At 34.2% G+C, this 13,295-nt stretch overlaps 1 protein-coding gene across 2 annotated transcripts in view; it reads right to left on the bottom strand.

Annotated features, from left to right (window-relative positions):
- LOC140148817 (RNA/RNP complex-1-interacting phosphatase-like) overlaps nucleotides 1–7,227 on the bottom strand; it is a 58,456-nt gene extending 51,229 nt beyond the window's left edge. For both annotated transcript variants that reach the window (XM_072170889.1, XM_072170890.1), the window contains exons 1-3: nucleotides 7,088–7,227; nucleotides 480–555; nucleotides 86–123 (exon numbers count right to left, since the gene is read on the bottom strand). In XM_072170889.1, the coding sequence (XP_072026990.1) occupies nucleotides 86–123; nucleotides 480–555; nucleotides 7,088–7,119 (146 nt within the window). In that variant the 5' untranslated portion in view covers nucleotides 7,120–7,227. The remainder of the gene's footprint in view (nucleotides 1–85; nucleotides 124–479; nucleotides 556–7,087) is intronic.
- Between the last annotated feature and the right edge of the window lie 6,068 nt (nucleotides 7,228–13,295).

The raw sequence follows: 13,295 nt of genomic DNA, 5'->3' as shown, positions 1-13,295 counted from the left end.
TATATGATTATTTCATTAAAAATATGTATGTGGTGGACATGTATGGTAAAAAACAACAAATCAAATTAAGATGTAATTCACTTACGCTTGGTCTTCAGGTATATTATTTGTGTCATGTAGATACTAGAAAAAAGTTTGGTAAAATAAAATATATTTATATTACAGATTGATTAAAACACACAAATCACATCTTTTATTAAACACATAAAGAAAATTTCCATAATTTTGATAAATTCCTGTGATTTAAGCATCTTAGATGAATAAATTTGACTCTTTGATAATAAAAATAAATCATTAAGTGATTTCTATTCAGTATGAGTAAACATATTTTGAGATATCTCTCTCAAAGATTTGAAAAATAATGTTACCAATTGTTCAGGCACAACCTTAGCAAAATCACAGAAGTTGGAAAGTGGGATGATAATTTAATTGAAATTAACAGGGCTATTATAAAGATTAATTCTATCAGAACCACTCACCTGCTTCAAGGGCACTTTGAAAGGTATAAAGCGAGTACCCTCTATAGCTTGCCCAACTGGTTGATACTCCAACCATCTACAAAAAACACAACAAATGGCAAATATTAGATACTGGTACACACTTTTAGCACATACATGTATAATTTTTGTATATTTATACAAATTTTGAAAGGTGAAAGTACTTGTACAGTATGTATATGGTCATTTTCACAGTAAAGGGTGTAACTTTTGATTTTTAGGGTCAAAATTTCAAACCACTTAAATATGTTTCTGTTTACTGTAATCATGCATAGATGCAACTTAAATTCCAGTAAAATAATGTTTCAAGGCTTAAACCTTTTGATTTCTGATAAAAAATTTGACATTTCCATAACATTTTCGTTAAAATCTAAGAAAAAATGTATTTTACATAAGCTCAGAAAATTATGACATGAAAGCTGGAATACATGTGAAATCCCATTCCAAAGTAAGTCAACAGATATAAGTTAAATTTTATACCATGTTTTGCTATGTTTGTAATTGCAATTTTGAAAATTTTTAACATCAAGGGTCATTTGCAATGGAAATTTCCCAACCTTGAACATATTTTTTAAGTTTTAATTGGGTTCCTAAAATAATTTAAATGTCTAACTTCATGTACAAATACTACTTGATGAAAGGAACCTCCCAGCCAAGTTTCACAGAAATTGGAGTTATTTTTTAGAATTGGCAATTCAAGCGATTTGTGTTTCGGAGGCTTCAGTTAACAACACAGGTGATCATAAAAGTAAAATATTTGGCTAACTACTACAAGTTGACAGGAAAAAATAGGTAAAAAATATCACAATTACCAATTTTCATGCTTGGCTTCTAAGTATTGAATTTCAGTTGTGACAAAAATTTAATTATCACAGCAAGTCATTTTTTTTGTTTCGGAGGCTTCATGTTAACAATGGCTAAACATTGCAGAAGTAGTTTTTTTGAAAACAACACTGTTGGGATCATCTAAGCTGTTATTTTCTTGTGTGTATTGAATCAATGATTCTATGCGGCAGATATTGTAGATTTATAACATGGTAATTTTTTCTCCCATTTGTTAAGTATGGTGTTATTTGCATGTGAAGCCTCCGAAACGGGCTTTCTTGGATATCAGTATATTTTTCAAGCATTAACCATAATATCAATTTTTTTTTAAATTTATGACATTCTGCACATATCATGCAACAATTATAATGCAGATATCAATATGGAACATACCAATTTAGATATGCATAGATGATAATTAAGCTTACTGTTGTTTCGGAGGCTTCATTTGTTTCGGAGGCTTCAATTGTTAACGGAAAGTTTGTATTGGGTCCCATTTTCAAACGGTGATATATATCTCCATGATTTAAAAACAAGTGACTTGAGGATCTACTTTGCTACATTTTGATAAATAGATTGGATGAGTTCTTTTATTTATATTTGCCCAAGCTTGCTGAACAGTTTGTTTCGGAGGCTTCAAAAAAGTTAACGGAAAATCGCCTCTTTGAAGTCAAGATTTTATAAAAATTTTAAAAGCTTGCAAATCAACTAATTTTTGTTACCCATTTCAAGTTAAGATATCAACTGTTATGAATCAAGAAGAAGTGAAGAAATAACCAAGAATTATGAACCAAAGCTATACCCACAAAGTTTGTTAACAATTGTTAACGGAAAATGAAGCCTCGAAGCGACAAATATCGAAGTCCGGTTCTCAAAAAAACAGGGCTGTTCACAATGAAAACTAATGTGGCAGTGTTTACTGAACATATGACCGTACTTTCAGGATAAGAAAAATTATCCATGAACTAACTGAAGAAAACACAGGGTTTTACAAAAATGTTACTATTTTTTACAGTTTTTCAAAATGGCAATATTAGGTACATTTAAGCCTGCTAAAACTGAACGCAGTAACTCCTGAAGATGATTATGCTACCCAAGGTAGCTGCTAACTAGATGACTTATGTGGCCAAAAATCATGGAATTCTGTGGCTTTATTAGAAAACTACGGATCAAAATGTTAAAAATCCAAAGTTACACCCTTTGTACCGTGAAAATGACCATATACAATCATAATCATGCATATACCACATTGATTTGTATGAAAGGATATGTATACAAAGAGACTTGTCACTAAACGCTGATTTTCTCTCCAGTTTTGTTTTTTCTTTTCTCATTTTTAGAATAATTTGTTGCCCAGTGACACATGCTGGAAATTATCCCTGCAAAGGAAAAGTTGAAAACATTGCTTCCATGCAAAATTAGAACTGGTTTATTAATGTTGTTGTTGTTACTGCCACTGGTGACGGGTAATTGAAGCAGTCAAAATCAGAACAACGCTTAATACTGGGATTTAGAACGATGGAGGGATTTGAGCTGTTTCCTGATTAAAGTATGAATATTTATGATAAAGGTGGCCTACATACTTGATTTTGGTGATTACTACATGAAGTAGTAGTAACATTAAGTATTTTTCACATTTTGCTTGCAAGACCAGATCTGCCTGAATTCCCCAATGAATTCTCAACACTTGATATACTTGGATCAGTGATGAAAATTCCCAATATCATGTAAACTGGTCCCAAAAAGTAACTTACCAGGTAAGAAATTCGTCTGTCAAGTTCAAACGACAAATCGTATTATACTGAATAGCATATGAGTGGAAGCGGTGTACATTTACGCTGAGTTTGACACCTCATTTGTCGCAAACAGATCAAAACTTTTGAAGTTATGCTCATTTGAACAAGCCTACTATCAAATTTGAAAGTTGCAGGTCCCCCCAATTTCTTCAGATGATTGAATAAGGACAATTGTCATTGAACTTTGATCATTCTTCATCCTCACAAGAAGCAATAGGAAAGTTAGTCATGCAAAGAAGAAGAGGAGAGCACTGATTACACCTGTATACTGCCAACCATCTCAAGTGGTATGAGTGCAACTTTCATTCCAGTGGATAGGTTTGGTTAAATAAGCATAACTTCAAAAATACTCATCCGTTTGCAACAAATGAGGTGTAAAAATTCGCGTCAATTAACACTGCTTCCACTCATATCCCATTTAGTGTAACACAATTTGTCGTTTGAATTTGACAGACAAATTTCTTACCTGGTAAGTTTCTTTTTTGGAGCAGTTTACATGGTGCACAGTACTTTTGAAGTTGTGAACAGGAGATTATGTTGCATAAAGTAGAAAAAGGTTTTTTCTTTGTCTTTACTGTGCCAGTCTGGGTGATGAGTAAATTATACACTGCACCAAAAAAGTATCCTTACACTTGGGAAAAAATCCTAATTTTAAAAGTAAACCATATTTGGGTAAAACGGAACAAAAGAAAACTGAAACAAAGAAATGACAATTAAAATGAAAGTTATGAAAAGTACATGTACAATGTACAGAGAAGTAAAAACTGAAATAAAAATTGCTTTTTAAGCTTCATTTAAGAAACTGTGTTGTCTCTTTGTTGCCCTTGTTGGAATCTTTTTGCATCTTGTATAGGCCAGTTTGTCACTTTTAAAACTGGACCTTCATTATTCAATTGCTTGTAACTTTACTTCTTGAGGTCACATTGGATTCAATTTGGAGTCACAATGTGCAGGAATAGATAGCGCATCTATTGAAATAAAATGTACCCATAATTATATGGTTCTGTTTTGAAATTGAGAAATTTTTTTCCAAGTGTAAGGATACATTTTAGGTGCAGTATACATCTGATTCAGTGTTTTTATAATCATAATTATTTGCAGAATAAATTTCTATAACAAGCAGGCCTCAAAGAAGCCGCCGTCCATTGAGGGTTGCTCAATGCTCATTTTACGGGGCCTAACAATGGTGAACTGCCTCCGTGTTCTTTCTCCCTGATCTCAAGTCACATTTTGACCCGGGCGTTGCATTTTCCAAAGCGGGGGGGTGGTGGCGTTTATTTTTATTAGAGGTCATTTTTAGCACAAACAATTCCCATTAAAATTATTAGGTAAGCTTAAAAATCACGTGTTAAAATGACTAACTATGATCTAGAAACACTGACTTTTGGTTCACTTTCGGGTTTCCGATGCAGATTTTCGCCAATGATTGCTGCTATTATCGACCATGTGAGCAACTTGGTAAGCTTACTGCACAAGATAGCATGGAAATATTGGCATTTTTGAAACATCTTGGTTGAAAAGTGGTGGGGGAAGTTTATTTGAGGGGGGCAACTATTCGAGGAAATACGGTATGTACATGAATACCACAAAGTTAGGCTAAAAAAAATCTCAAAGCCCACCTCCCCGTTCATTTTTCTGTCCATGTCAGCTAAAACGGCAAATTCAAATTTTTTTTAGTTTTTGCTGTAAAATCAGGAGTGACACAGGTGCGCCATTGTCAGATGTCTCCGACTACTCCGTCTAGTACTGGGATAGATTAAGTGTGGATGAAGGTCCTGCCAGTTTTGCGATTAAGGTAAATCCCTCATTCAATGTGAGCTTGAACATGGTGGCTGCAGTAGGTTGCAGCTTGTCTTAGACCCCTGCACTACCTTGTCCCACAATAATAAATTAAAAACACTTCATGAATAAATCCAGCCTGCTATGTTAGCTATTGAAGTAGGAGCGAGGTTGAGGCTCGATGAGCTGTAAATCATTAAGGCTGCCATGTTATAACCAGGGGTCGAAACAACCAGAGCATAATAACATGCACTACGTACGGTACTTTATCATATATAATTATTTAGTTATTTAATTTAATTTGCTGGGTTGAAAATACAACGACCACTGTCCGTCAATACCAAACACCGCTGTCAATCAATAGTGCAGCATATTTCTTGGCATCTTTTCAATTTTCCATTCATAAATCATACAATTACTCAAATCACTCACCCCTTTAATACTATTTCACACACAGTCCAGGCCTTCATTTTTGAAAATTGCAGGAGCTCTGTTAATCACTCTCACCTGAGCTTAATTACTTGTAACACCTGTAAAATTTTACTTTAAATATTTATGCTCCTCCCCCCACACACTTTTTAGATTTTCGAGGGCTATCCTAGCTGGAAAAAAAATTGGATCAACCTGTTCAGGCTGTTGCTGCAAGGCCAAGGGGCGGCAAAATTTACATTTTCTTTAGCCCCCCGGGGGAAGGAGTGGCCACGGTACGCCACTGAAGGGATTGTATACCAAGTTTGCATTTAAACAAAGTGTCAAACAACATCTGGCCTGCAACGCTCTCACTCAAGAGATGCCTGATTTCACTGTGTACAGGCATTTTTTTTGTTCTCTCATCTTCCCATCGGAAATAAACTTGTTCTTTCTGCGGGCTTAAGGCCCAAAAAAAAAAGTTGTTTGTTTGTCCTCCACCGCCCGCTCCTCAGATTAAGGCCTGACCAATATTTTTTTTCTATTTTTGTTTTAAATAAAAATAAGTAAAATTCAATTTTTTTTTTTCAGATTTGGAGTATCTCTGGACCTAGCTAGAGCTAAATACTAAGATCTTTCATGGTTGAAAATAAAAAAAAAGCCCCCCAAAAACAGTTTGTGTCTTCAATATGCAAAGTTATAACTTGTGTTCATGTCATAGTCTATTATTTTTAGTGACTTCAAAATACATTGGATTTGAAATCATTAAAAGACTATGACATGAACACAAATTATAACTTTAACTGCATAAAGAAACAAAATGTTGTTTTTTTAAGTCACCATGAATGATTGTAGCATTTAGCTCTAGGTCCAGGAATACGCCAAATCCAAAAAAACAAATAAAAAAAAAATCCGCCCGCCCGCCCGCATGTCCTCTTTTTTTTTTTTTTTTTTGCCTAATGGGTTATCCTGGCTTGTCGTTTTTTGTCCGTGTGTCCTGTTCCTAAATGGCTTTGTGGCACAGACTTTTTACCGGACTTTTTATAGGATGTCTTGCAATAAACGGACATTAATATTCGTAATTAATTATTACCCACCGTACCCTAAAGTCCGGTCATTGAAGGAAGGCCCGTTATAACGTGAAAACTACCATGAGGGGACATAATCGAAGTATGCATTCGGCAGTGTGTAATGGCCGCTGTTATTTTCACTCTGCGCAAGCGCAGATAGCTCATTTTTAGGTGACGTCACCACCGTTATCGGTCTGAATTATGCAAATACGCAACCTATGACCTTTTTACGTCCGAATATTAATAAGCATCATGGCGCCCACTGAAAGAAAACCCAATGGGAATTGATTCAGTTTTCAGCAAATTATGCTACTTTTTTTGACAGCTTTATCGATAAATAATTCCACGAATGTGAGCACGATATTTTGAAAATGTATGCAGTGGAATGTGGTTAAAAATGACTTTAAATTTTGTTGGGAGTCGGGAAATTATTACTGTAGTAAAATTTGACTCCTCAGTTGTTGGAAATTCTTTCTTGGAACAAATAAAAAATAAACCCTCCACACGGAATATAGCAATCCTATCGTGGTAACTGGATAGTTGTCCAAGAGTATGCTTTCTGCCACTGGCACCAGCTGTGTCATTGCATCTCATGATCAGCAATCATGCAGGCAAAGCTGTCAAATTCGTCACCATTTTTTGGCATAAATCTGTTAACTAGCTTACAGTACAGAAAATACACAATTCCGTGCTTAAATCAAGTGATACTCACCTGTCAGGTATTGAATTGGGCTTTTTTGGCATTGTGATTCTTTTACGATGGTAAAATAATTGCTATGATATAAGAAAAAAGGCAAATAACGCAGACAAAATCACTCGTCGTTTCGGGACTCGTTTCATGCAATATCGCCGGAAACAGTTAATAGATCTAGAAACGTTTAGGGAATTCCCTCTAAAATCTCTAAGAAAAGAAATATTGATTTTAACATTCAATACAATTATTTTTTTTAAAGAATGGTTAAGGTTTGAATATTAATATAGTTATTCTGTTGTATTGAAGTTCTATTTAAACCTGAGTTTTATAAAAAAAATAGTAATAATTGATTATTTTAATCCAACTGGATTTTCGGTTTTTGCTAGCAGAAACACCTTCTGCAATCATCAATCAGGCCAAAACAAGAAATGTCTTTAAAACGACAACGCCATGGATGAAGATCATGTTTATGGAAAGAATAATGCATTGCAAGTACTTGGAATGCTAGTAAATTTGAATCCGGGTGTGAAATATTGGCATGCATTTATTGGTAAATACCACCAATGACATAAATAGGAAATACTCAGAATTTTCATGTTGAAAGCTGAATTGAAAAATGTGTGCTATCTACCCCAATTAGGCCGTGTAAAATTAATAGTTTGGTTCTCGTCCCTCCTCTTCAATTTCTGGGATTTGTAAGATTTTTTTTTTTTTTAGATTTTTAGATTTTTTAGACTTTGGAATGATTTATGAAATATATTCATACATATAAATAAGTTTATTAGAGAACAAGCATCACTTCCAAGTCTTTTGTGGTACTCTAGGGGTTTATCCTCAGAATCTCACATTTGAAAAAAAGAAAGAAGGGCCTTATCGTTTCCTCGAGCACTGTTGGAGAAGACCGAAAACTACTGACAATGCTAATTTTACATTGGGGAAAAAAACAACAAAAAAACACCTCCCTCCCTCATCAATTCATGAAAATCCTCTCGACGAGAACCAAAACATTAATTTTATACGGCCTTACTGTAGTGACCCCCCCCGACTAGTGTCACTCCCAACACAGACCCTAGAAAAAAGAGGTCTGTGCTCCCAACATCAATTAGTGATGATAGTAGCCTGCCCTGAGCACCTGCACTGTTTATACCCAGCTTGGTTCTTGTCTGGTCAGATAATTGCTCATTATTAGGCCCTTCGCACTTGATTATTAGTTTCCTGTTTACCGCCCGTGTCCAAAATTGAAAATCTCAAAATAATTAATTATTTTATTTTTATTTATAATGTTCTCCTTTAAAATAACTTTCAACTACTTCTACTTGCCATTTCTGACTATGATAATATCAACAATAATGATGAATGAACAAAGAGTACAACCCCAGCTTCACTTATTTATAAAATCAAATATTGTTGTGAAATAATTAAATGCCCGCTCTAAACAAAACAAGTCAATAGTTGCTTGTAATAGTTCAAACTAAATAAAGAAAATTAATAATTAATAATTAAAAGTCACCTCGTCCCTTTTTCAAATTTTTTAACAGGAAACTAAGTGCGAAGGGCCTTATCACTGAATTAGTGATCACACTTGTTGACAGCTTATCAGTAGCCTGGATCAGCAGGGGGGTGCAATTATATCCTTTTTCATGGAGCAATTGTTCAAAATGTTTAATGTCAAATAGTTCCTACAAACCTTATTTGTGAACGGATTTCCATCGTTGACAAAACAAAATGTATGTTTAATATATTAATTATTTCATTAGTAGCAATTTCCTAAGTTTCCAACCATAAATAATCACAGAGTATCATCTGTTTACAAAATAAGTGTTTATTTTCAGATTTCCAATTAATCATGTTATCAGTACAGCTGGTAGTGGGCCAAATCCAGACCTTGCTCATATTTACATTGTTATAGTCAAAAACAGATAATTTGTCCTGGCAGTCCCTGGCAACCCAGTCTGCATGTGGCTCAGTCGCAAACATACACGACAGAAACACGTAAACAGCTTTCTTATAATAAAATCCGTTTTTGAGTATAATAGGCGGGGAAAAAAATAATGCTTGATTGGCGCAGCATATTAAACAAGAAATGTCTTTTAAAAAAAAACCGCCATGGATAAAGATCATGTTTCATAATTTTGCATTGCAAGTACTTTGGTAAATACCACCAATGGCATACTAGGAAATACTCAAAATTTTCATGTCGAAAGCTGAATTGAAAAATGTGTGCTAAATAGGTCTACATTTAATTCATAATTGTAACAAACGGCTCAATTGAAATCACATCCTCTGAGTTTTACAACAATCCAACAATCTATATTCAGACAACCTTAAGGCGATATAATACCCCGATTTTCATCAGTACCCCTCTTCTTTTTTTTCTTGCAAATTTATTAAGTACATATATATGTTTATCACCTCATGTCCTGAACTTATAAAATATATCTACATATAAAGTGAATTTCAACAATTTTAGTAAGTCATTTTAGCCCTATATATTTTTTTGTTTACTGTAACCTAGTAACTCAGATCTGTGTTTCATAACAAACCATAATTTATTCTTTTGAAAATGTTCAAGTAGGGTACATGGATAGAATACATTAAATCCTTTGTTATACTCTCTATAGAAAATCTATAGTGGTGCATGCAAAATACCTACCATGATATAACACTGAATAAATTAAATAAACACTTATACAATGGATGTATAGTCATTAGTTGTTAGGAGAAGAAAAGGCTATTAGGTCACCGTATGTCAGGTTATAGGTCAATTGGTTCAGGTCAAATTTAAGCATCAATTTTGAATACACATGTGAGAGTCTGTGATATCATATGAGGCATAATTTTGATATTCTGTCTTTAACTGGATATATATCGAGAAGTGCATGGTGGATATACTAATATACCTTGGGATGTAAATGGTGAGTACAATTTAGAATGCCTAGTTGAGACGGATTTCACAAATAAATATAAAATAGTTACCAAAATCACAAAACTTAAGCTTACGGAAAACTACCCAATATGGTTGTATAGGTGACAAGAAATACAATTTTTTTCATCATTGCTGTAGTATGGTTGTTGTAACCTGTTACCTATGGCTTAATTAAGTTTCAGTGCAATAATGTCGCAAGTTAAAAATGCAAAATATAGCTCAACATTGAAAATAGAAGCATTTTAACCAGTTCCTTTTTGATAGTTGTGGAGCACCAAGTTCATGAAGTCATAAAAGAAATCAGGAACCACTTATTCCCATTTTACATATCAACTTTATTTCCCTAATGTGTTAGCAACACATATCCAAAATTTTAACGAAATCCGTTGATAGTAAGCTTTCCAAAATGAAGTGAATTTAAATCATCAGTGATGTACCTCCTTTTGGCTTCTATCTGTAAAAGCATGTAAGCTACATTGATACTGATACCACCAATAAAACGAGACGATTTGCCCTTCATTTTGCATACCACTTTGTCCAATTTTTTTTGTAATTTCTTCACAAAATGCAAAAAATGCAAAAAAAAATCAATGGGTGTAGTACCCCCTTAAGAATGTTTGCTGCTTAAAGCAGTATACAGACTTTTTTGTACGTACAATATTGTATGTAAATATGTACGTTATTTAATCTATTGCCATTCTATTTCCAGTACTGTTTAAGTTCTAACGAATGTTTGATGACGTAAAATCGATAATATATTTCTGCTAAATATTGTATGTAACATATTATCGATTTTTCGTCATAAAACATTCGTTAGAACTTAAACATTACTAGAAATAGAATGGCAATAGATTAAATAACGTACATATTGTACATACATATTGTACGTACAATACTCGGAGTCTGAAGCGCGCTTAAGGGATTTCATATCAACCAAGTTTCATGACAATCCAACTATATCTATTATCAGTAACTGTTAACCTTGATATGACCGACCTTGATGTTTTGACGCTTAGGGCCTAATTGTGATTACATGCACAACGTTTTATGAAAATCAGACTATCGATGCTCAGTTGACATCAAATGCGCTTGACACCATTTGAACACTCTGACAATCCAACACAATATATACTTAGTCGACCTCAAATGACCTTTAACAATTTTGGGCAGAATTGTTATCCACAATCTGACAATCTAATCTATATTTAATTCACCTCGGATGAACTTGACCTGACCTTCAACATTTTTCGCTTAATATCCCATCATGTCCATAACAATCTAACTCCTTCGAATTCCTCTCAACACTTTTATTCATAACTCCAAATTTATGTCCTTTTACCTTTTCTGTGTTTTACCATTTACCAATATTTAGTAAATTACAGTTAAAATCCATTAAAAGCATGGTATTTTATTTAAGATATTTATTCGCAATGTATAGTTTACTGGTAGTTACAATCACATAAATCAAAAAGACCGATTACTCAATCCCAGGGATTCCCGGGCTCAATCCAATCTTTATTTTCTGAATGTGTTGATTATATTGTTACTACTTTAATACTAACTGTCCAGTTGGTCTACCAAAAATGTATAAAACCAAAGCCATTATCTACCCCAATTACTGGTATTTACACCCCCCCTCCCCGACGAGTACATAGTCCATCTTTATACGATTTGGATCATGATCATCATATGTTTCAACTCCAGGTCTATTTCCGTAAATGTGGTGTTTTGGAAATTTAATGTATAAACTGTTATTTGGAAACTGAAGATAAATATCAAAGTTTTGCTCATACCATTTTAACTTGTTCAAAGATCATACCATTTTGTTTTAAATGTCTTTAGCTCTAATTTGATAGGTCACAAGCCTATATTGGGACTACGGTATTGCTCAAATAAATTCTCGAATATCGCTAATTAATTATGCAAATTAGCTAAATAAATAAATAAATACAAAGAAATATTACAATTTTCTCATACAGAAATATTAGACTTCTCCGTAGTCCACTTGCCCATTTTGCATACTCTGGCCATTAAATTTAAGCATAAAACTCTGATTTATATTGATTTGTGTGCAACTGATAGATTTTCACATCTGTATCTGATCTTTTCAGTCACCGCATTCCCTCTGTTTGTTAGCTTCCCAAGTGGATTTTCGGGGTTCGCTATCAATAAACAAAGAGAAGAACAAATATTTAACCGATCTTGACTACGCAGACGACATCGCTTTAACAGCTACGTTATCACAAGATGCCCAAGATCTTCTGTCATCTTTAGAAGATGCTTCCGCCAAAGTTGGCCTCTTTCTCAATTCCAAGAAGACAGAATATATGTGTATTAATGGAGATAAGAACCCAACTCCAATCCTTTCTCGGGATGGCACACAACTCAAGGAGGTGTCGGACTTTAAATATCTTGGTTCATTTGTTGCCGACAGCAAGAAAGACTTTCTGACTCGCAAAGCTCAAGCATGGAAAGCTTGCAACAAACTGCACACCATCTGGCAGTCCAACATATCAAGAAATACCAAGCTTGCCTTCTTTAGAGCCTGCATAGAGAGTATCCTCTTATATGGAAGTGAGACCTGGACAATGAAGAAAGATCTTCAGGACCGTCTTGATGGTACCTACACCCGGCTGTTGATGAGGGTTCGAAATATATCCTGGCGTGAACATAAAACCAAAGCAGAGATCTATGATGGTGTTCCACAGGTGTCCTCCATCGTTGCTCAACGGCGAGCCAGATTTGCAGGCCACTGCTACCGTGCAAAAGACCAAATAATTTCAGATGTCATCTGTATGAGGCTTCCACGAACATGTAGAGGAAGAAGACCATTCAACTACATCGACTGTGTGGCAAGGACGTCAATCAAGAAATTAATGACCTCCCAAATCTGATGGCTGATAGAGATTCCTGGAAAAGAATCGTAAACTCTTTCTCGGATGCGTCCGCAAGATAGATAGATCAATAAACTGGTAGATTCCAAAATCAGAATTGTTCAGTATTAAAGTTAGCCATTATAATTATGCAAGATAATGTTTGCATTCAGTTACTTTTATTGTCACTAATTATCTGATATTTTTAACTCTTTATGACCATTTTACTATTGAATACTTTAATTTTAATAAACATCAGTATAATTTTGAGTTCAACGAAATGGGTTCATCATGACTAATAATAACATATTTTTAATAAAATTCGACTATGGCATAGTCTAACAGAAATATCAGAATTGAAAATATGCTCAACATATGTGATTTCCAGGTTTCCAGGATGTAAAGTTTTGGAGAAATACATTAAAAT

The sequence above is a fragment of the Amphiura filiformis genome, chromosome 3 (genome assembly GCF_039555335.1).
Source record: "Amphiura filiformis chromosome 3, Afil_fr2py, whole genome shotgun sequence".
In the NCBI taxonomy this organism is placed as follows: Eukaryota; Metazoa; Echinodermata; class Ophiuroidea; order Amphilepidida; family Amphiuridae; genus Amphiura; species Amphiura filiformis.
The sequence above is the reverse complement of the archived record's forward strand: the minus strand, read 5'-3'. Positions and strand labels throughout refer to the sequence as shown.